The sequence below is a fragment of the Scleropages formosus genome, chromosome 4, assembly GCF_900964775.1.
Source record: "Scleropages formosus chromosome 4, fSclFor1.1, whole genome shotgun sequence".
Classification (NCBI taxonomy): domain Eukaryota; kingdom Metazoa; phylum Chordata; class Actinopteri; order Osteoglossiformes; family Osteoglossidae; genus Scleropages; species Scleropages formosus.
The window spans coordinates 35,496,881-35,521,072 of NC_041809.1; the positions used below are offsets into that span (position 1 = coordinate 35,496,881).

Genomic DNA, 24,192 nt, shown 5'->3' on the forward strand with positions numbered 1-24,192 from the left:
AGCCAGCTGAGACATGTTATCTTTCATATTGCAGCATTTGTGAAAGATCCACTGTCAGATTACACCTGTGTGCAGCTGCACAGCTTTGGGTGACAAATTAAAAGTCCTCCGCAGTCCTCTACTGCCACCCAGAGAACTCAGTGTAACACTGTAGCCATGAATTTCTAACCACCAACAGCCACTGCAGCATAATACTAGTTCAGGAAATCAAGAACCTTCCATACCCAAGACTAGTTACTGTACTCAAAACATTTTCAAAGTGTCACTACGTATTTTATCACATCGTAGAAAAACTGAAGAATCGGTTCATTCGAGTTGACCATTTAAGGCACATGAAACCATGACCTTCAGTGGACACATTAACAAAGAACACTTGAAAGAGGATGTCAGTTTTTCAGCCAACTCTGAATGGCAAGTACAGGTATTAATTTCAGCATCCACCATATACTATCTTAGTTACACCTCTGCATGTAGTTGTCCACCTTACTATTTCACTTGTCCTTAAAAAGTTTAATGACCTTTTTGAGACTGTCAGATGGCCACAGAAGAGCCCACCTCTACCAAAAAATGAAAATTTGGACCATGGATGTTACTATACACATTGATGATGCATTTCAAATTAAATGATCTTTTGCCCCTTAAAATATTGGACCAGAAGTATAAAATATATATATACATACACACACACACACAAACAAATGTTTATATGTTCAAAAAAGGTACCATGTTTTTATTGCAAAAAGAACATGATTGTACAAAAATGTAATTTAGCATTTGCACAAAGGGAATAATTTAGCACCACAAAACAGAGGCCTCAAGATGGACTGATGCAGTCTAGAACATTCCTCTGGATAGTGATTAATAGAGCGCAAGTGTAAAAAGAATGTCATGAGTCACTGTTTCTTTCCTTTCTTCAGTGGATCGAAAAATGGATGCCTTATGGCAGCTTCCAGCGTAACACGTCTGGACACATCATATTCCAGCATCTTCTGGATCAGGTCAAACAACTGCTCATGGTCAGAGCTCTTGGACGACATGTATTGCTGAAGGGAGAAGACACAGAGTTACACCGAAATGTCTCTGTAGATACAAGAAGGCAAATTTACGTCAACTGTAAACGGAGCGACACTTTTGTGTGCTGAATGTCCTTGGAAAAACTCAAGCGTTTCTTACTTTGAGTGGCTTGCAGTTTTTTCTCACATATCTCCCTGAGGAGCTGTGCTCATCCCAGTCCAGCTGCCCACGATGGACATATCGTCTCTTCCTGTCACATGAAGTTTGGGTCAGTCACTTTGCCTGAGTTAATTACACAAGATGTGCACTTTCCCCAATGTTGAAGAACCATTTTTCCCATATTTTAATTTTCAAAAACATAAAAGAATAGAACTCCCTTTCACAAAATCTCCCCAAACAATCTAACAAGTTGAAGTTTCTCCAGAAACTCTGCACTCACTTGGTTTTCTGCAATAAATAGCCAGGTATTGGTCCCAGAACCCTCTCCATCATTGCTAGGTGCTCCTTACTGTCATGGGTCTGGAACAACAGAAGGGCAAAATAAGGAAAGCTGTTCATAATTTGCAGAGGTCAATGCTTCAAATGACTAAATTGCAGAAGTTTCTTCAGAGACTCCAGTATCTCTATGTCACCCACCTGAAAGAGTGTTAGTCCAAGGTAATACTCAATCAGGATGCAGCCCAGGCTCCAAACATCACATGCCTGATTCCACCCAAGCTCTGCAAACATAGTTACAAATACAGAAAATTAAATCAGTGAGTAAATGAAAGGTTAAAAGAAAGATACACGACCTTCTAAGTAATGTGTACTTCTAAAAGCTGCCCAAGCACACACAACCTGCGACACAAACACTCACCAAGGATCACCTCTGGAGCCCTGTAATGTCTGGTGGACACCACAGAGGTATGGTATTCATGGTCATATACGGCATTGCCAAAGTCCACCACCTTCACATCAGTGTTCTTCAGTATTCTCTCATCCCGTTTCTGCATTCAGTGGACCAAGAAAAAAAAAAAAAAAAAAAAAAAAAAAAAAAAAACACAACTGAGCAAACTGGTTGTGACAAAAAAAAAAAAAAAAAATTGTCTAGATTAACCTTTGTATTTCTGACTAGAATTGATGCATTTAAATATCTTTGCATAATCAAATTTATGCACAAATACTCAATATTTAAAGGTAAATGATATTTTTCAAAACAGGGAACAGATCACAGAAATACAGGAAAAACAAAAAACCTTACCGTTTTGGAATTGTATTCGATGTGGTAGTCAGATCTCACAAAGAGAATATTCTCAGGCTTCAGATCAGTGTGAGTCAGTTTGTTTCTATGAAGGACTTAATACAAAACAATGGAGACTGTCAGTATCCTTTCACCAAAAAAAGTAGATATCTAAGCATACATTATTTCCAAAACTTTAAACCTTATTGCATGGCTAACTGTTAATGAGCATTCCGCCAGAATCCTTGAATAAATGGATTTCTTATATTATGCAGTTCATTACACTGTATACAAAAGACAAACAAGAAAATTAATTTTTCCCATGTGAAAGTCTTTAAAACTGACAAAATGAACACCGGAGGGGTCTGCAGATACGTTCTGCCAAGCCTGATTGTACTTACAGCGCACAGCTTTGAAGACCTGGTATGCAATGTGTCTAATCTGGTTCACAGTGAAGGGCATGAAGCCATTCTCCTTGAGGAAATCGTAGGTGCTCAAACCCAACAGCTCAAACACGATACAGATGTGTCCATGATAATCAAACCAGTGCAGCATTCGCACACACGCACTGCAAAAGACCAAACAAAGAAGCAAAACACATTTCAGTTAATGTTCACATATCTGCTTGTCAATGCAACTGGAACTGGATTTTCACAGAAACTTTCCCTGACTGAAATCTGAGAGAAACTAGCATATAAAATTAAATGCAACGGTACAAAATGCAGTGGTGGGTATGTGAATGTCTGGCATAAAAATTATTTCATTCCATGTGGGGAACAGTGTTGTGTTGACCGTAACAATACACTGGCGAACCCCTCTGAGACCCAAGTATGTTCATAACTTGATTTGTTCGTAAATTCCATGTCACTTCTATCAGTAAGTTGCAAAATACATCCCTTGACTGATTTGTTGGTTAGGTTCTGTTAAAACCTCAAATAAACCTATAATACTTTTAATTATTTTTTTTAATATCTACAACATTAAAATTAGAACTAATTAGAACTTACTGAAATACAAATCTCCACAACCTTGTATGCAATCCCAAATGCTAAATCATTCCATAAACACATGCAATGTTTGCCGACTTCTGTCCGCCTTCAACTCATTATACAGACTTATTTAGGCATGGGAAGAGTAAAGGAGATAAAATCTAAAAATAAACCTGAAAACTCAGAGCTTTGAAAATTCATAATTTGAATAAGTGGAAAAACAAGACAGTGGGATTAGTATTCCTCTACTATTTGACTCTGAACTTTTGTTTTAGTCAGTGCCTATATGTTTTAATAAAATGAAAAAATATACTGCTGGGATGAACCATCCTTATTTTTGGAGACAAAGGGTATGCTGGCTTTACACCTCTTAGTTACAGAGCCTTGAATGGGTTTCTGTTTTAATGCACAATGTCATATCTGGGGAAAACAATGTAAGAGTTTGTATTGGTTGAACCAAATTACAGTTAAATTAAGGAATAAGTACCCTAATAATGAAATGACTTCATCCTTGTTGAGCACTGGTGAATGAAGGACTGACAGATAAAGTCATAACTCCTTTTGTTCTGTTTTAGTGTTTTATCAGCACACCTCCATACCACTTCAGTTTAATTTGGTCTCGAGTGGTGAGTGCAAATTCACATCTGCTTCCTTCCGTTTAACGTAACCTGAATCATGCAACGCATTCATTCATAATCCCAATCAAGGCTGAGATTAAGGATCTAAATAACCAACAGAAAATAGCTCATCATGGACCACAGAAGGACCAGGGATTGCTACTTTAACCCAAAAAAAAAGTTACTCACAAGTGATCACCACAATCCAGTGAGTTCACCTGCTCCAAAACATCAATCTCGGACATGGCAGCTTCTCGATATCGATCAATATTTTTAATAATCTTCACTGCCACATGAGCACCACCTCTGCAACCATTCAGAAATTTAAAACCATCAGTAGAGTAAGAAAGGTAAGAACTGCATGCTTATTTATCAAAAGAGATACATGTAGGAGAAACAGAAGGCGGTTTCAACCTACTTTGAATGGTCAATGCATTCCACGACTTTCCCAAAGGCTCCTTCACCTAAAGTACCGATAATCTCATCTAGAGGGGGAAAAGGGTACAGTAAATACAAAGGAGTTCTGGTTGCAACTCAGCAGAAGAAGGAAAAGTGCCGCTAAACTACAATTATTTACAAAGCCAGTTTACAAAAGAAGTTAACATTACACTGTGCCCACTGAGAAAGACCGAAAGACAAGTTGTTTCTTTCTTAAAACAAAAATTGTGAATTTCACTCACACTAGTGCCTTGCTGACAGTAATTTTACATATAAATGATTACAAATTCAATCCCTAAAATAGTCCCCACCCCCCAATAAACTGTACAACAGCATGGTCTTTCCAGTAAAATAAAACAAAGTGTTTAAAAAAAGGTATACATTCTATACATCTTGCTCTTAGCATGTGTCCATTGTGATAGATCAGGTGACCATCCTCATCATCCTCAAAACTCCTGGATCTGTTCCTGCGATGACTCTTCTGGGATCGGTCACCATCATAAACCCACGCGAATCGGGGGAGAATGCATTCAGCAGGGGGGAGATATTCGGGGATTTCAGAAACCGCATCAGGTCACAGCAGCGATTTCAAATTCATCCCAGATCAATGCACAGGGGCCCCACATAGTTTGCGTTACAGAAGAAAAACATGGCAACACATTTTCAGATAAGACACTTTCTCAAAATAGAAAAGGAAAAGTAGCAACACAACATTATGGTAGGCACATAAATGTATATGAACACTTTGCCCTCCAATTGTCCCTTTCAAATCACACTGTGCTCCATAAAAGGATTTTAATAACATAGGAAAAGGAAATCATTTATTCCTCAAGGGCTGTCACTGTAAGGCATCAATTTAACATTCCTCATAATAAAAGGTGCAGTCAAATTTCTCAAAACTGCCCATTCACATGCCTACAAAATGTGAATGTTAAAACCTATTCCTTCTGAAGCAACATGCAAGTAGTACATGCATGTAGCACAGTAGAATATGGAAGACAGACCTTTACCTAATCTACAGAAATAACAAGAGGTGGTAAAGATTAAAACGAAACAGAAGGTGGTCTTACACTTTAGAGTACTCTACAACCCTTATTAGTGAGCAATCACAAGCATGCGCTTTATAAAAGGGCAGGAACGACACGGCTGGGCAGGCGTACCAAGTCATCCTGTCGGGACGGACTCCGACGTGCCCGGCGACGGCGGCTACCCTGCTGGCTGTGTCTGCTCCTCTGGCTGTGCCCGCTGCGTGCAGAGGACTTGCTGTAATGGTGCCAGTCTCTGTGGCTCTCAGGCTCCACGACGGGTTCACCAAAACGTCTGTCCTGATTTGGTCCCGAAGCAGAGGTGGGCTCCTTTGCCTCCTGCTCTCTGTACTCCATCCTTGTGATCAGCGTCTTTGTCTCACTATAATGCCTACAAGCACACAGGAAGCAATGAGTACTCATACTACATAACACAACACCAGAAGTGTAACATTTAACAGCCGCATATTTTATATACATATATTTCATTCATAAATACAATTACATTTATAGCAAAATTAAGCTATAATTTTGAATTAGCAGTAAAACAAAGTTTTAAAAATTACAAAAGGTTAAAGTCTTATCGCCTGCAAAATATAATGAATAACAAAGCTTGTTGAGCGCCCACCTATAAAAAGCAAATAGAAGTTTACAATGAGATTCAAGAAAAACTGCAAAATCAGCTCAATAAAAACACCAAAAAAACTGAATATTATAATTAAACTGCAGGATAAAGTGATTCAACATCAACACAAATAGCGGTATCATGCCTTCAATTTATTTTTCTTGTACCTACCCCACATTTTATGCAATGTCCCAGTAAGGGACAGCAAACACTTTCATGAACCAATGTATTACTCTAGAAATTTCTACTGAATATTACATACATTATTATTCAAAGGAAATTAAAATAGCACTGCTCATAAGGTAACCACTCAGGCCTGAGTTGCTGCCAAGCTTAAGCTGTTGCTGGGTGTGTAGAGCTATTTTGACTTGCCTGGAATCTAATCACTTCATGGCAACATTTCTGCATTAACAGAACTTTTGCATATTTTCAGAAAAACTACATTTAAAATGTTAAACACTCAAAGAAAGCAGCACAGACAGAGGCTCTGGTTATGATATTAAACTAACAGCTACACATACACTGCTCTCACTAACCAGGTGTAACTGACTACCTTTAAAGAAACAGAGTTACATAAATCCTAAACATTGAGTTCAGTGAGAACTGTACAAACTGAACACGGTACAGGTCATGAGAAATGCTAGCAGCTTCAATCTATATTAAATCTGTTTGAATACACAGGTATCACCAACAGCTGCGATAGCACAGTCCTGGGAATATTGAGACCCTGCCATCAGCACGGGTGCAAACATGTTGCTCGTTGCCAGCAGTATAACATTTCTTCCAGGAAAAGTCAGCTATGAAGCTATTATTAGAACAGGCTGTACAACTCTTCTGTAGTTCTCCAGAAAAAAAAAAAAACTGCTATTTCAGAAGCCAGCCACAGGTGGTAAATTAAGGTTCCATTATCTGTGGCAACATGGCACAAAAACATCCTACATAACATCGAGCCATACATTACTGACAACTTCATATCCAATGCAGTGTCACGGTGGTCCAGAGCCTATCCCAGAAGCATATGGTTTCAGGCAGGCAGACCCTGGTACAAGGACACCGGTCCATCGCAGGGCAATCGCACACACATTCAGAGCGATTTAGAGTCACCAATTCACCTGAATCATATCTTTACATCACTCCATCCATTTAACAGCAACTGCAGCATTTGCAATAAGCACAGTGATTAAGGATGGAAAAGTGTAACCTGCAGGGCCCTCTCAGATTACCCTTGAGCAAGACAATTAAATTCAATTGTTCCAGTAAAAATTTCCAGCTGTAAAAAGAGTGAACTGAATGACCATTTCCGATAAAGATGCTGAACAAGTAAATTAAACCTCTGACATAACCATAACATAATATTAAACTTTTAGGAACTGAGACTAAGTTACCCAAACATTACCCTCAACTTTTATTCAACAGAAACAGTTAATCATTCTTCCTATTGATTTTTGTCAGCGGGTTTATATCCCATTGACACCCAAAACAGCTGCATAAAGCACAACAGGTGAAGAAATAATGACAATGAGCAAGTACACAACTGACAAGTGGGTATAAAGTAAAGATGGAAGTAAACATGAATGTGTTTATCGCAACTGACATTAACTTCTACATCCCATGCTTAAAGGTGGCAGGAAATTAAACCACATATTCACCTTTCGTAGGTTTTGTAGTGGTGGTTGTATCTTCTTGATCTACTAGCCCTCTTGTCACTGTCCAAGTCCCATCTTGGCTGTTTGCTAAATTCCAACCTCTCCTCCACACTGTACTCTGAGATATAGTTCTGCGGAGATCGCAGTCGCTTTGACCCCCGCATCTGTTGAACAAGGGAAGAAAAAAAAAATATGAAGCAATAAAAATGAGCGGCAAGGAAAGCAATCCCTGCACATTCCTTCTCATCTTGGCTGTTAAATCCTAATTTTAAAACAGCCACTAGCAGCGGTAAACAGAAGGCAAGTAATATATCTGCCAATCATGTCAGCAATTACAAGTCAGATGAGGCCACGACATTTCTTTGGTTACTCCTGCATAGGGAAAAAAAATAATTCCTTTAACAGTCATTGTAAGCAAAGCTGAAGTACAGAATAGAGTCTGACTAATTCAGCGCTACAGAGTTTGTTCCTTTGCTAATACTGACATTTTCATTACATTAACAGAACAGCACATTCTAATCTTATTCTGTACAATCCAAACTACCTATCACGATAATACCTTCTTCTCACTTTCAGATGAGGAGTTTTGTGAGATATGACTCCTTCCAAAATGGTATTTAAGAATGCACAAAATTCCTTTGTGTAAAGAAATAATTCAAAACAAGAAGTCCAGGACAGTAAATGACAAAATACACAAAATGACAGGACTGGGCAAAAGGAAACTTTAGAAACACTTTCTGACTTTTGCTACAGTGTTGGGGAGCTGCAGTGTTGAATCACACTTAACTTGGTACAACAATCTTTTATGTTTCTGTTAAAAATTCTTGTATCCGTATGCTCTTCACAGGCCACTCAGAAGGTGTATTCCAAATGCATCACTGTAAATGTGTATTAGAGGAGCCTACATGGCTACCTGAACATGGTAAATAACATACTACCATCTATAAACAGAAAACACATTTACTATTAAAGTACTCAAGCAAGTAAAAAATGGAAATTATGTATCCACAATTACACACAGTATTTTTGATCCACTTGTGCGGTATCTTTTTTTTTTTTTTTTTTTTTAAATAGCAAAGTGCAGGGTTGGTAGCTCAGCCAAATGGTACCACAGCCGACTCGGGGAACGAGGAATGGAAACTGGAAACCTTCTGGTTATAAAGTCATGACCTTTTCCTCTATGATACCTGCTGTCCTTATGAAACAAAACAAAAATCCTACTGGCGGAAAACAGTGTCACAAGTTACTCGGTGTGAACAACCTGAGGGAACATACTTATTCAATGGAGGACGACGGACAAGGGTCAAGGATACAGCCTTCCCACCTGCCGCTCGAAACCTGATTTACGGAGTCGATCCTGTCGCGTCTGGTGGACAAACAATCTCGTGACAAGTTGGGGGTCAAATTTACAAATGTTCAGTTCATCCACTGTCAACAAGCCCCTGTTTAATACAGGGTCACGGTGGTCTAGAGCCTACCCCAGAAGCATTGGCAATTTGGGCTCCAGACTACACTGGTTGTACCCTGGTACACAAGACACTCGTCCATCACACCCAGGCAGGTCAACCACACATAATCTATTTCTGCAGCGAAGACACAGTCTGGTATCTGTGGAAACACGACGGGCCCAAACGCCCTTCTAAATCTAAATCACAAAAATAAACGGATACATTTTTAATCGGAAACAAACACTGTGGACTCAACCGCAGAACCAGCAGCAGCAGCAGAGCAGCTGGTAGTCTAATGGTTAGCGCTGAGGGCCTGTCTGTGTTTGAACTCAAAAGTTGCGGGTTCGAATCCCACCCTGAGCAAGGCACTATTTACCATAAACTCCAGTAAAATTACCAGCAGCTGTATTCCTGAGTAATAATAGCATTTAAATAAAGTCACTTTGGTCCAATCCCAGATAAAATTATGATAAATCATCGGCCCGGGCGTTTTCGGCGCAAATTTACCGTCCAGAGCAGGAAGGATGAATTAATCGGTGAAAAGAACTAACTTGTTTGTTAGCAATAGTCACCAGCAAATTAATTAAGCAAAAATGCAGCCAGCGAAGCTAAATTATTATTTATATATATATCTAGCTCACGTGTCGGGTGTGAAATTCTAGTACATGATTCGATTCGGTGAGAACATCATGTTCTATTCTAAAAACTTGAAACACTGATTATGAACAAAACAAAAGGAATATATATAATATCGCAAAAGCAAACGCTCTCGTTTAATTTGTACTATTTACCTGGACAGTACAAGACACGATGTGAAAGCACACAACACTGACTGAACATTCAACTTGGACCTCAGCTGCGACGACTTACACTCAGACTCGACTCGTCAGTAGTTAGTATCGACAATTCTCGTAATTTTTTAAAAGAAACACACTACTAGTGACTTCAAAAGAATGCGATGTTCAGGTAGAAATACACTTACATTTGCTTAAAAATGCTTTCCCAAACGTGCTGAAATACCTCAAAATAATAAAAGTGAATTTGTTGTCCACTTCCTCCCTTCCTCAGAAAACCGAGCCTAAAATGGCGATCCGCGACCGTGGTGACGTCACTACAGGAAACGGCGCTGTTACGACTAAATTTGAAATTTCTTGTTGGTGACGTCACTTCAATCCAAACGTCACTGCGTAACGGAGCGGATGGTTTGACGTGAGGCCTTACAGAAAGGCCCTTGACACAAAACCTCAGCTTTTTTGTTCGAAAGGCAGAAAGTATACACACACACACACACACACACACACACACACACACACATTTTCAGAACCGCTTGTCCCATACAGGGTCACGGGGAACCGGAGCCTACCCGGCAACACAGGGCGTAAGGCCAGAGGGGGAGGGGACACACCCAGGACGGGACGCCAGTCCGCCGCAAGGCACCCAGAGAAAATAATTTAAAAATTGCCAGTTTTTACATATTTGTTATGTTTTCATTTTTTATTATTACATTTGCATTGGGTATTATGGGATTTCGTGTGATTTGTGGTGTAAATGAAGGGATGAAGCAGCCCCTAATATGTTATGCAATTACATAATTAATTACACCGCTAACGAGGGCACGGTGGTGCAGCGGGTTTGGCCGGGTCCTGCTCTCTGGTGGGTCTGGGGTTCAAGTCGTGCTTGGGGTGCCTTGTGATGGACAGGTGTCCCGTCCTGGGTGCGTTACCTCCCCCTTCAGCTCTGCGCCCTGCCTTGCCGGGTTAGGCTCCGGTTCGCCTCGGAACAAGCAGCTTCACACTGTGTGTGTGTGTGTGTGTGTGTGTGATTATACGGCTAGCTTCACATGTTTTACCTATGTCAAGATAGCCCTGTAATCACACGCACATTATTCGAACGACAGTTCCGCAGCCACCTCCATTATCTGGGTTTTAACCCTTCTTTCATTCTGAGGTCCTACTACAAGCCTGTCAGTTTTTTTTGGTTTCACTCTGTATTCCGTTCTTTATCGTGCTTTCTCATTTACACTGTGCTGTAAATACTCCTGCCAGGGGATCCATAATGTGAAGACGCGTGCGCGAGCCACCGAGTCAAGAGGCAGCGAGAGACAGACGGGGACAGCAAGTGACTGAGAGACACAGACAGAGAGAGAGAGGGAGGGAGACAGCGATAGAGACAGAGACAAAGAGCACCGGTCCAGAGCACTGTACTTTTCCGTCTGAAGAGCCCCATAGTTCCAGTGTCTCTGCAGCACTGCCCATTTTTCTGCTTTTTAGTTATTCATTTAACAGACACTTTTCTTCACAATGACCCTCAACTGGAGGTGAACAAAAGTCCATTTCACCAACAGACAGTGAAAGGGATGCAGACGACTGACTCCCGGTACGAACACACTCAGTCCAGTAACACCGTTCCGCCAGCCCAGGGTGTCACAGCCAGTAGTGCTGCTGTCTCCTAGCGCCTGGGTGGTGCGAGAGGACATGGGTTCGACCCCCACTCAGTCTATGTGGAGTTTGCATGTTCTCCCAGTGTCTGTTTGGGTTTCCTCTGAGTGCTCTGGTTTCCTCCCACACTCCAAAGACATGCTGTTCAGGTTCACCCATCATGTGTGTGTTCCACTGATATATGGATGAGTTACCCATTGTAAGTAGTATATCAAGCTGTGTAAATCACTGTGGTGACTAAGTTGTATAGGCTGATAATACTACATAGAGTCCATTGGAAGTTGCTTTGGACAAAAGTGTCTGCTAAATAAATTTAAGGAGTGGGCTGTCTGTACTCATATATTCAGGCCCCCTGACTTCACAGCACTGGATTCAGTTTTCACATCTTAACAATTCTACCTTACTCCACCTTACTTTTGGATTCCCCTCGGACCCATTACTTTTCTCCGAATACAGTATTTTGGACACACGCCTAGAATTTGCACCCAATTTCAACACCTCAAGGACCCCCGCTGAAGGATCTTCGTATATCTTGTAGAAACAGCGTGAGCTTAATCCCCAGTCCCGGTCATGAACGTGGTCCTGCGTTGACACCGCCCCCCCGTGGCCGAAATCCCCCCCCCCCCAGCAGCACCATCCCCGGCATGGCCCTCATTGTCAGATGCGCCGCTATCCAGGTAGCTTTACATGTGTGCCATTAAAAGACATTTCTGCATATGTTTTAATGGTCGCTTTGTGGTCAAGGTGAGTGCCTGGTACAAGTCATAGTCAATTTGCTGCAATGTGAAAGAAAATCATTTAAAAACACATACCTCAGTATAGGTGCAGTCTGGTAATGTTTACCTGGCATACCATGTTTTTTCAGTTTCACACATAGTTTCATGCATGTAGTGTATATTTATTGGCTGGGTGGTCATTTTGGGGAGGTAGGCATTGTAATTTTATTCAGCATGGAAAAATACAGATTCTCTGCCTGTACAATTTGTGTGTATTGCATAACACTTTACATTCATTCATTTGATGCCTTTCTTCAAAGTGACTTAGAACATTAAGCTACTTACAGTTATTTACCCATTTATAAAGCTGGGTAATTTTACTGGAGCAATTTAGGATAAGTACCTTGCTCAAGGGTACTGCAGCTGGAGGTGGGAATCAAACCTGCAACCTTGGGGTCCAAAGGCAACAGCTCTCACGACTACATACCTTCGAACACACCTCATCCTTCATGCCGTAAACACACACACACATTTTCAGAACCGCTTGTCCCATACAGGGTCAAGGGGAACCGGAGCCTAACCCGGCAACACAGGGCATAAGGCCGGAGGGGGAGGGGACACACCCAGGATGGGACGCCAGTCCACAGCAAGGCACCCCAAGCAGGACTTGAACCGCAGACCCACCGGAGAGCAGGACCCGGTCCAACTCACTGCGCCACCACACCCCCTGCTGCCGTAAACATGTGAAGCAAATAATAGCTCATGCAAACCTTCAAAGCTGCACCATGATTTCACCAGATTACACTTACTCACTTTCACTAACTTCTTGTCCAAGTTAGAGTGGCGGTGGTCTGGGGCCCGTTCTGGAAGCCTTCGGCAGACCGCCATTCTCCCGTTTCTTTCTTCAGGAAGGGAAGCTTTTAATTCAATACCCCGACGTATTTTGCAGCTGAGATGGAGGTGCACTTGAGAAAATAAGAAAGTGGCAGTTTCTCCACAGATGGTTTAATATGTGGAATATTGAAATTGATGGACAAAATAAATAAATCTGTATCTCATTAGTTTTCCGAAAAGCTGGCTCTTAATAAAATAAAAAGGTTCAAGCAGGCAGCTTCATTTGAAAGTGCGATACATATATATATATATATATTTATATACATGTAAATTCAATATTTGTATAGTGGGGGTATGTGGAGCCGGTGTGACTTTTTCATTTTCTTGAGAGACTCTCTCCCCGTCTCAGTTGCGAATGGAGTAAGTCAGGTGTATTGACGCGGGGGAATTAAAAGCTTTCAGCGATAATTACACTTCTGTGAATTGTGGCCGCGGCTGGGAAATAAATTGAACGAGTACAGATGCGTCGCTGCGGCCGCAGAGAGCGAGAGCGCAGCAGCGCACGGTGCGCACGTTGGGCCTCGAGCGGAATCCTCGGCCGCGCTTTAAATTCAGCCTGAGTCCGGTAGGAGCAACGTAAATCTACTTTTCTGCTGCGTGCAGAACCGCCGGACGCACCGTACAGGACGTCGCTGACTGTTACGCACCTGCTGACACGCAGTTTCACGCATGTGGATATTCAGTGAAGCAATTCAGAATGAGGACTTGGCCCGGCCGTAACGCACCCTTTTCTCCCCGGGATTTGAACCTTCAAAGCCTCATTTAATTTCCTAAACACTGCAGCACTCGCTGCCTTTAATGACAACAACGGTGGAATTTCTCTCTCTGCGTTTGTACTCGTCACTCCTCCTATGAATACCGGGAAGACTGGCGTTAAAATGGGCTCGGATCCCTCACCCAGCAGGTGCGCTTTTTCTTCACGCGCTTGCCAGTTGCCGGGAACCGGGAGGGGATTTTTTGTGTTTGTGCACTTTCAGTTTGACCGAGTTTCAGTTTTCCACCACTTCTCCCCCAACCTCCCATTGCTGGGAAACACCCCTCGTACTGCCTTCTCCACACCATCCAGTTAATTATACTCCATTATACTTATTGCTGAGGGGGGGGGGGGGGGCATGGCAGTGCAGTGGCACAGTGAGTTGGATCAGGTCCTGCTTTCCGGTGGGTCTGGGGTTTGAGTCCGGGGTTTGAGTCCCGCTTGGGGTGCCTTGCAACGGACTGGCGTCCCGTCCTGGGTGCGTTCCCTCCCCTCAAGCCATACACCCTGTGTTGCCAGGTTAGGCTCCGGCTCCCCGCAACCCCATATGGGACAAGCGGTTCAGAAAGCATGTGTATGCTTATTGCATTATATTTCATTCAACTCATACTAAAATATCATTGCTATTTCATATTTATAAAAAAGGTTTCTTGCATATTTTTACACCTTTCTCAATGGGATATTTATTTATTCGCATGTCTCTTGTCACTGCTGTCTATCTATCTATCTATCTATCTATCTATCTATCTATCTATCTATCTATCTCACAGTATGTTTGTCTTTCCGTCCGTCCATCCTGTCCAATCATCTGACTTTCTACGGTCCTCATTTTCCCTCACATTCTGCCTGCAGCCATGTGCACGAAGAAAAAAACCCCATTTTTCCAACGTAAGTAAATGCTCCCGAATACAATTTGCTGGTAATCGATAAAGCGTAATCAGTCTGTGTAATCAAGAAGAAAATATTTGGGTGGATAATATTACTGGGCATTTGATGCAGTCGGCTGACAAAGTCCCTTAAAGTTTAAGATGAGGTGTCAGAGGACATGGAAATCTACATATGTCTTCATGAAGTGGACGGAGGGCCGAGATGGAGACGGTTGTGATCGAGGGCCACGCCGGCCGCACGAAAGGGACGAAGTGGTGCCCTTTGCAAGCGACCCGTTATCCCTCTTGTAGCTCAACATTGAGACTCGTGTTTATGCCAGGCCAAATGGAAGCATAACAAACGCCACGTGTTGTGGAGCAGCGGAGAGATAAAAACCGATGGTTCTTTCGCCCCCGAGCGGAGTTAGCGCTGCCGGCAGCGTCTGCGACCTTCCGATCGACCAGACCGCCTTTACGGCCACAGCGAAGTGTACAGCTGACCGCCCGCCCCATTTTTTCCCTGAAAAAATTAAATGGGGCCCATCGTCGGGATCGATACATCGCCGAGGACCGGCCGGGACGGCAAACATAAATCCAGGACGGGGTCTGAAGAGGGAGGCTCCTCTTAGTGTAATGGACAGCGGTTCAAAAGTTTAACACATCGGGTGGCCGCTCTCTATTTATTACGCCGGTGTAGTTTGTCTCGGCGCTGGACCGCACGCATCGATGGCCATCAACCCAAACAGTGGACAGAGCACATGCATTAGGGAAATTGCCTCCACTGAGAGGCCACCAGAGTGAAATAATTACTGTTCCTGGATGCTGAGGCTGTGGTTTCTGGTGTGTGCCTGACTGTGGGTGTGTGCATGTGTGCGTGCCTGAGTGTGTGTGTGTGTGTGTGTGTGTGTGTGTGTGCGCGCCTCCCTCATTCCCTTCCACGATGCACCCGATGGGATGGGACTATGCGATTATTGATGCAACTGGGGGGCGGGGGGGGGGGAGGCCCAGGGGAGAAGGTGGGCAGCGATCCAGGCCACGGCCAGCCGTGGGGGTTGCGTGCCAGAGGCATCTCAGTGCCTGAGCTTCCAGAGTGAGGAGAAGCACCTCCACCGCACAGTTTGAGAACAATGAAGGGATGCGTGCGTCCGTGTGGAGGTCGGGACAGCGGTCGCCGCGGGGGCTAGAGCTGCCGGACGGCGAGGCAAAGACGCCTGGACCATGGGACTCGCCTGCTTCAAATCCTGGAAGTACGACTGCGCCGCAGGGAAAGGTGAGTGAGATATGAGTCGTCCAGCCTTCCCCTCGCACCTTCTCCTTCCACGGCCTCCTGGGAAAGGTCATTTTCTCTTCTGCCACCTTGTTGGAAGGACACGGTGTGTCTCCATGAGCCTTTTGCACCATCTCCGAGGATCTCCTGCGCTTGTTCTCCTTCACCAACCCCCTCCCTCCCTCCCTCCCCGCGAGCAGCCCTGCAAAACCATCCAGGACAACTATAGACAAAACACTCGTGAAGTCAGATGACAGTAGCACGGGTTTACCTCTCCACCTGCGAATCCCCCAAACTTTGGACGTACCGCGCTGCCGTTTGTCACCTGATCCGTCCGCATCAGGGCTTGGCGGGCTCCGCTCCGCGTCTCTGTGCCCGGAAGACCCTTCGCACAGACTCCAGCGATGCACCGTCCGCTGTTTTACTCAGATTGACGGTACAGATAAAAATGAGGTAAAACCTTTCCCACGCCCGCAACGGGACAGAGCGGCTGGACGGCGGCACGACGCCACCCTTGAGCAGTTGCGGGCCCCTTAGAGGACAAGCGAAGAGCAGATGGTGGAGAAAGTGGAGCGGAGCCGACACACCACCGGGGAGCTCAGGGCCGGGGAACACGGCAAAGAATCTCACGCTGTATGATTTACAGTCACTGCAGCGCCTCCGGGTTTCGGTCACGGGTAAAACGGTGAAACGCTGACATTTTTCTTCTGCACAGATGCAGAAATAAGCTCCGGTGTCGCCGTGCCTCATCCCGCGTGGAAGTCCGGAAGTCACCATTGTCGCTTTCCAAATGTTTTACTGGAATTATTCCACCCTGGTGACACTAATAACTAGACATTTGGAAATTTGCGCACAGAAGTCTGTGGAAGTTATAATATAACATTTTAATAATTGTTATAGATATAGTTATCAGTATAATAATTTAAGAATAATTTGATGTATTCTTTATATTCATTTTGTTTTGATGAAGTTTTGTCATCGTACTAAATGAGCTCATTTTAATATAGAAACGTTTGTAACGTATTTTTCAAGAGAAGTAGATTATTTTAATACATAATTCTAGCTTTCTTGCTCATAATTATCTCACTACATCTGGAGTTATGCTTCGCCTCTGATGGCACGGTGACTTATGAACTTACAGCACTGATGTGGGCTTATGGACGGTGGCAGACAGTTGTGGGTCGTCCAACAAAACAATCGAATCAAGAACGTAAAAGCCGTTATAACGAATTATGCACTTTTGCCCCAGGTTGACTATACAGTCAAGATGTGTTTTCACGAAATTCACAGACATACGCAAAGTTATTTCCAACTAAATGCTTCCCATTGGATTTTTTACAGTTACATGTAATCATTTATCAGAGGCTTTTCTCCAAAGTGGCGAACATCTCATAGAAAATACAATCTGTTCATTACATGAGCAGGAAGAGACACTTAGATGCAGACGTGTGATTCTTAAGTGCAGTTAGTTTGTTTCTTTCCACCATATGAACCAATGTTCATCACACCAGTAGCTGCATAAAACTTTATCACAATATCCACGATTCCTGATCACCTTCCTAGTAATATATATATATATTTTTTGGAGATACATATAAACATCAACGTTACATTACAGGAGTAGCTGTGTAAATCATCTCAAAGTTATGGTGCATGAACATTTACACCTTACATGAACTTAAGAGATGATGGGCGAAGTGTGTCTGGAAGAGGTGGGTTTTCAGAACCTTTTAAATGCAGAAAGAGATTCAGCAGTTCTGAGTGTGAGGGGGAGGTCGTTCCACCACAACGGACCCAGAACCGAGAACCTCTGTGCTTCACCTTTCGTACGTGGGACCGCCAAGCGGGCAGATGTGGAAGAGCAAAGCAGTCTAGTTGGGGTGTAGCGGTTGATCAAGTCCTGTAGATATCTGGGAGCAGTTATATTGATGCATTACTTATTTTTATGGATCTGTTTATTCACTTCTGTGTTGTACACTGCAGTCAAAGAAACAACTATGAGCAAATGGAAGATTCCTGTAAAACTTGATACTGCCATAGTTAGACAACGCAAGGAATACTAGAGTCAAACACCATAGTATAGCTGTGGCAGGAAACAGTATGTGGCAGGAAAAAATAAGACAATTGACTCGGTATTGATGGGACCCTACGGACAGACCTTTTATGGCTCCTGTCTTGTTAAGAAGGGTCGGCTTTGAAATTAATCACTGTACTCTCTTGGAATGTGAGCGGAATTTAAAGTGCTCTTCAATTGCTGCTGGTACCCACATAATAATTAATAATTCTGAGGAAGAACAGAAGAGTATAACTTTTAATTAAATTGGGATATTCAATTATCCTTTGCCCGTTGCTGAACCCCTTACATTACTTAAAGATAAATGAGCGAGACCAATTTATTCTGAGTAGTTCTCCTGTTGCTGCAATTATCGAGAGGACAGGGTATCTTCCCAGGACCAGAACCGTTCAGATCTTTCAGAACCATTTAAGTCACGAGCTCACTGTCACTTTCTTTAAGTGCATTGATATAAAGTGAGATATATCAGCCTTGGAAGGGCTCTTTTTCTTTAGTTTCATTTGGAAGGCCGGTGGCGTAGTGGTCAGGGCTACTGCATTTGGATCCCCACCTCTGGCTGTAGAACCGTTGAGCAAGGTACTTACCCTGAATTGCTCTGGTAAAATTATGCAGCTGTATAAATGGGTAAATAATTGTAACCTTAATACTGTAAGTCGCTATGGAGAAAAGTGTCAGCTAAATGAGTAAATGGAAATGTAATACTTGTGCCCAATGAGGGAAAACCAGTCCAGTAATACAAAGTTAGTGAGTGCATGGATATTCAACTGAGAAAAAGTATTATCTCATGTATTACCTGGTTTGGGTCACGGGTGACACGGTGTCACAGCGAGTACCACTTCTATTCACAGCACCTTGGTGGTGTGAGAGGATGTTGGTTCGATCCCTGCTCAGTCAGTGTGAAGTTTGCATATTCTCCCTCTGTCTGTGTGGGTTTCCTATTGGTGCTCTGGTTTCCTCCCACAGTCCAAAGACATGCTGTTCTGTTTCACTCGTTGCGTGTGTGTGTGTGTTCCACTGATGTGTGGATGAGTGATGTAGTGTATCTAGCAGTGTAAGTCACCATGGTGAATAAGGTATGTGGGCTGCTAACACTACACAGAGTTCATTGGAAGTCACTTTGGAGAAAAGTGTCTGCTGAATGAATAAATGTATTAGGAGTCTAGCTTTTTTTTGGTTTTTCTGAAATTTCTGGTACAGTAAATCTGATTTGTCTGCCTGCATTGTGTCAGGAGTTGTCATGTTTCTCCAGCACACTTGGTACACGATAAGGGTGGGCTTTCCAGGCCAGGGTCAGCAGACAGGATTTTTAGCGTTGGCGGAGATGACGGGAAATGCCAGCAACGGTTCCGAACCTCTTCATATAAACAGCGTGACAAAAGAACGGAGGATGGCTCTTCGAAATGATTCTGCAGCTCAGAACAATTTACGTTGAAATTCGTCACTTGAAACACTCTATACTTAAAAATGTACTGAATGCTATGAAATGGGAAAAAATACCAACACCCATTCTCTTAGAAAATTCAACATATTGCATACAGTTTTACATATAACATGCGATCTCACACGCACACAGTGACTGAAACCGCTCGTCCCGAGCGGGGTCGCAGCAAGCTGGAGCCTAACCCGGCAACACAGGGCATAAGGCTGGAGGAGAAGGGGACACACCCAGGACGGGACACCGGTCTGTCACAAGACACCTCAAGTGGGACTCGAACCCCAGACCCATCAGAGAGCAGACACAGGCCAAACGCACTGTGCCACCACACCCCCTCATAAAATGTGATCAATAATTCTAATTATGAAAAACATACAGAAATTATGTTAATCCATTTGTGTCATATAATATGGTTCTTGCTTAAATCTTTGCTCACTTGATGTCTTGGATATGAGACCTTGTGCATCACGGAGTTCCGTGCAATTTCACACTGACATCAACGCAGAATGGGGGGTATCTTGAAAAAAAGACACTTTTGAAGCGTGAAATATTGAGTTGATTTATGAACCTCCTTCGCTTCCAGGTGGAAACAGAGATGTTCTTGCCAGTCCTGGTTCTTACTTCTTCCTGTCCAACAGCTGCGGTCAGGGTGAGGAGTGGCTCAAGACTCTGAACAGGGGAGTTTGGATCCCATTCACAGGTGAGTCTAGGTGTTACGGTCCAGTCTAGGGTTGTTGACACTGGTTACCACCAGACAGAAGTGCTCCCGTTCTTTCAGACTGCTACACAATCATCTGCTTTATTGAACAAAGGCAACATCAGCCATCTCTGCAGGGGTGAGTCACGCCAATGCAATAAAAAACATAAACCCTACCCTTAGCGATTTCTATCTACCCTATCGGATCAAACAAGAATTCCCCAATCTAACGTGACTCTTGAAGAAAAACAGGGGAAGAGTATGAAAGAAAATAGCACTCACCCCTTTCTAGCGGTTGCCTATTTAACTTATTGACAAAGAATTACTTACACATACTCTATAGTACACATTTCGGGTTTTTACCGACAATTCACAAAGCCCTCAGTGACACTTTCACTGTGTGTGGATGAGAACAACACTTCATCCAAAATATGCAGTTCATCACACAGCACATTGGCAACACAAGTCTTTCTGATTGAGTCAGTCACCACTGGTCAGGTGGCCATGTGGCTTATGAGCCTTCTTCCATTTCTGCTGTCCAACAACAGTTGAGTCAATGAGTCTCCCTAGCTACCCTCTGTGGGTGGATGGATAGGCAGGCATGGTGGCACGAAGGGTTCAGCCACTATGCGGTGGGTCTGAGGTTCGAGTCCTGCTTGGGGTGCCTTGCGATGGACTGGGGTTCCATCCTGTGTGTGTCCTCTCCCCCTCCAGCCCTGCGCCCTGTATTGCTGGGTTAGGCTCCGGTCTGCTGCGACCCTGCTTGGGACAAGTGGTTGTTGACAATGGATGAATGGATAGATAGATAGAATTCTAAAGGCCTTTTCTGGACCAAGGCTGTAACACAAGGTTATTATTTACCGAACACTTTTCTCCAAATCCACTTAAATTGTTAAGCTACTAGCAATTATTTACTCATTTATGCAGGTAAGTAATTTTACTGGAGCAATTCAGGGTAAGTTCCTTGCTCAAGGGTACTAAAGCAGGAGGTGAGATTCAAATGTGCAACTTTTGGGTCCAAAGGCAGAAGCTCTAACCATTGCACTACTATTTATTTCTTCTTCTTCTTCTTCTTCTTCTTTTATAATAATATTCTTCTTCTTCTTCTTCTTCTTCTCATTATTATTATTATTATTATTATTTTTATCATTACTTGTATTTAAATAGTAGCCTTCAGGTTGCATGTCCATGTCCTTAACTGAAGTGTTAAAAGGTCTGTGCTGAACAACACCCCTCCACCTCCTCCACCTCCTCCACCCACACAGACTGCCAGCACTTCATATCCTGACCTGGAAACCACAGGGTGAATTTCAGACGTGCTTCTGTGTGCTTCTGTGTGATAACAGTGGCAGTGTGACCATGGCAACCAGAATGACTGGCTCTTCTTGGAAAGACCCTTTGTAATCACAGACCGTAGTAGACCCTGGTGTAGCCATAACACACCGTGTACCACGTTTACTATATACAGTATATCCACTCATTTCCTGGACCAGGGAAATTCCAGAAATAGCCACTTGAATCCAGCTTCAGCAAGCGCTTTTTGAAGAATTTCGTCTTTCCACATCCAAACTGAACTGCCAGCAAAATTCTTCTTAATAAAATTTGTTATTATCAAGTGTTTTTCACAAAAATCATTTAATTATCTGCGAAAAGATGTGTGAAATGTTTTAGTTTCTAAAGAGATATAAAAAAAACATGGTGTGTGAAATCCAGAAACACAGGCTCTGACCCATGGCATGTGTAAAGGGTAGTGTGTGTGTGTGTGTGTGTGTGTGTGTGTGTGTGTGTGTGTGTGTGTGTGTGTGTGTGTGTGTGTGTGTGTGTGTTTCTTTTACTTAGCTGATGGCTTAGTCGAAGGTGACGTGTTATGGAAGTTCTGCGCAACAAATGATTAAAACGGTTGTAAACCCTTTGCGATGATGTGGATTTCCACACGACTGGCTCTGGAACTGTGATCTGATCTTCGTCTAAGTCATAATAATAAATAAAGACAGTTGTATTTAGCGAGGACAAGCGCAACACTTTACATTTTAGTACGTTAATCGAAGAAATGGTTTCAGCAATTCAAGTTGTAGATGGAAAATATATGTATATGAGCCAAGATATTTAACAACTAGTGGAACCTCCTCTGTTTCCCGTAACCTCAGCCAAACACTTTCTGTAGCTGCTGATCAGACTCTTGTAGCAGTTAGGAAATTTTTCTGCTCACTGCTTCATATTAAACCATTTCAGTTCATGTAAATATATTGGATGTCTTGCTTGAAGGGCATGAGTTGAGATCTTTGACTTGGCCGTTCTAAAATGTGGAATTTCCTCCACTTGATTTACTCCTCTTTGTTGGATCATTGTCATGTTACAGGTCCCAACGTCTTAGTCACACAACCGTGCGTACCCTCGTATCCCACGGGGTATTTTTACCGAAACAAATCATTGTAATTACCTTGATCAACAGCAAGAATAGGATTCAAAGCAGGGACTTGCAAGGCAAGGGCCCAAACCACTAAACCACCTGCGGTCCAGTGAGCAGGTGAACAGCTCTGTATCGGTGCTGGAGGATGTCCAGGTCTTGACAGCGTATCCCAAGGCTCGCTGGGATTCTATGAGACTGCCTTTCTGAGACGACCGGCTCTCCGTCCTCCAGGGCTGATACCACAGCTCGGAGATGCCAGGATATGTGCGGCATAGTGACAAAGCGAGATGCCGGTGGATGGAAACCCCATTTTAAAAATACACGCGGACTTCAGACGCCAGATTTATGCAGTCATGTTTCCCGGTTGGTGATGCAGCTTCTTTAAGCTGTACCTCAAAACGAGCCCAAGAAGTCACGAGGCATCGCTCCGAAGACTCGTCCATTAAAACTGACGCCTACCGAGCGGAAGCTCCACCACTCGGCTGTCCTTCGCTAAACTGCAAATCGGCAAACGTTCATTCAGTAGGAAACAGCGCTGAAAAGTATAAGAAAAATTACTGAGATATAGGAGCTCAAGAGACCACCTCAAGAGAATAAATGCCTTTGATGGTGACGGTAGAACTAAAAATATATTCTGTTATCTTGAACAAGTGCTTTCTAGAAGTTACCGTGAATATTCCCAGTACAAAAACTGACTGGAAAAATATTCAGGGTTTAGAAATAATGAAACTTTGCTACATTTACTTACTTTGTTACAGTTACTTACTTTGCTAAAGCTTTAATACCCATGAGTAAGGTACTTACCCTAAATTACTCCAGTAAAATTACCCAGCTGTATAAATGGCGAAATCACCGTAGGTACTTTAACATTGTAAGTTGTTCTGGAGAAAAGCTGCGGCTAAATGAATAAATGTACTCTAGCATTTCGTTCGGGGCCTCGGACAAGTCTTACGCTGACGTGCCCTTGAATTCTTCTGCTCCGGTGTGCATTCATGCATCGAGCTAATAGCTGCGAGTCAAGGTGGAACGATTAACATTCCATGTGAGATTAGTGCACCACCTTTCAGGTGTTTCTTTTTCTCACTCAGAAGTTTGGTACCTCTCTCTGGCCTCTGTGAACGAGCAAAAGAGGTCCCTTACAGCGCACTGCAGTTGGCAACACGGTCAAGCGCTCGTCCAGTCCAGCGAGTCTGGGTGTTCTTTCAAAACGGATTTACTCTCCGGGGTTCAGACATGGACTCGCCACAAGCGCGGTGCCAGAGTAGTTGTTGTTCGGTCGGAAAATAAACAAGGACACGGAGCCAGCATTGGGGCATTATTTTTAGTAAATCAGTAACACTGTGCTGTCACGGTAAAGATTAATAACCACAAAGAGAGCGAGAGATCCCGATGGGTTTGCTGGCTCCGTCTTGGCCGCGCTCCGCTGGATCAGGTGTGGTATTCGGGTGTGGGGTGGTGAGTAAGCTGAGGAGAAAGAGTGTCGATGGGGGACACTGGGGGCGAGAGGGAGAGAGGAAGGAAAGGGGCCGAGGATCCCAGCTGGTGTCCTCGCGAACGGGTCGAGACGGTGACACAACAGTGAGCGACTGAAATGAAAGGAGGACACATTCCTGAGCAACG

At 43.3% G+C, this 24,192-nt stretch overlaps 1 protein-coding gene across 2 annotated transcripts; it reads right to left on the minus strand.

The window, feature by feature from the left end:
- Positions 1–724: 724 nt before the first annotated feature.
- On the minus strand, positions 725–10,138 carry LOC108934067 (dual specificity protein kinase CLK4-like). 2 transcript variants are annotated; one of them, XM_018751564.2, is made up of 13 exons: positions 10,004–10,138; positions 7,577–7,737; positions 5,438–5,693; positions 4,668–4,758; positions 4,258–4,324; positions 4,029–4,145; positions 2,635–2,801; positions 2,255–2,349; positions 1,871–2,000; positions 1,651–1,733; positions 1,454–1,533; positions 1,174–1,264; positions 725–1,043 (listed from the first exon to the last, which is right to left on the minus strand). In XM_018751564.2, exons 2-13 carry the CDS (start codon positions 7,735–7,737, stop codon positions 894–896), a joined length of 1,488 nt encoding a protein of 495 aa, XP_018607080.1. In that variant the 5' UTR covers positions 10,004–10,138; the 3' UTR covers positions 725–893. The 2 variants fall into 2 exon arrangements, with proteins under 2 accessions (XP_018607080.1, XP_018607079.1); XM_018751563.2 differs by having other exon boundaries at positions 4,659–4,758.
- Between the last annotated feature and the right edge of the window lie 14,054 nt (positions 10,139–24,192).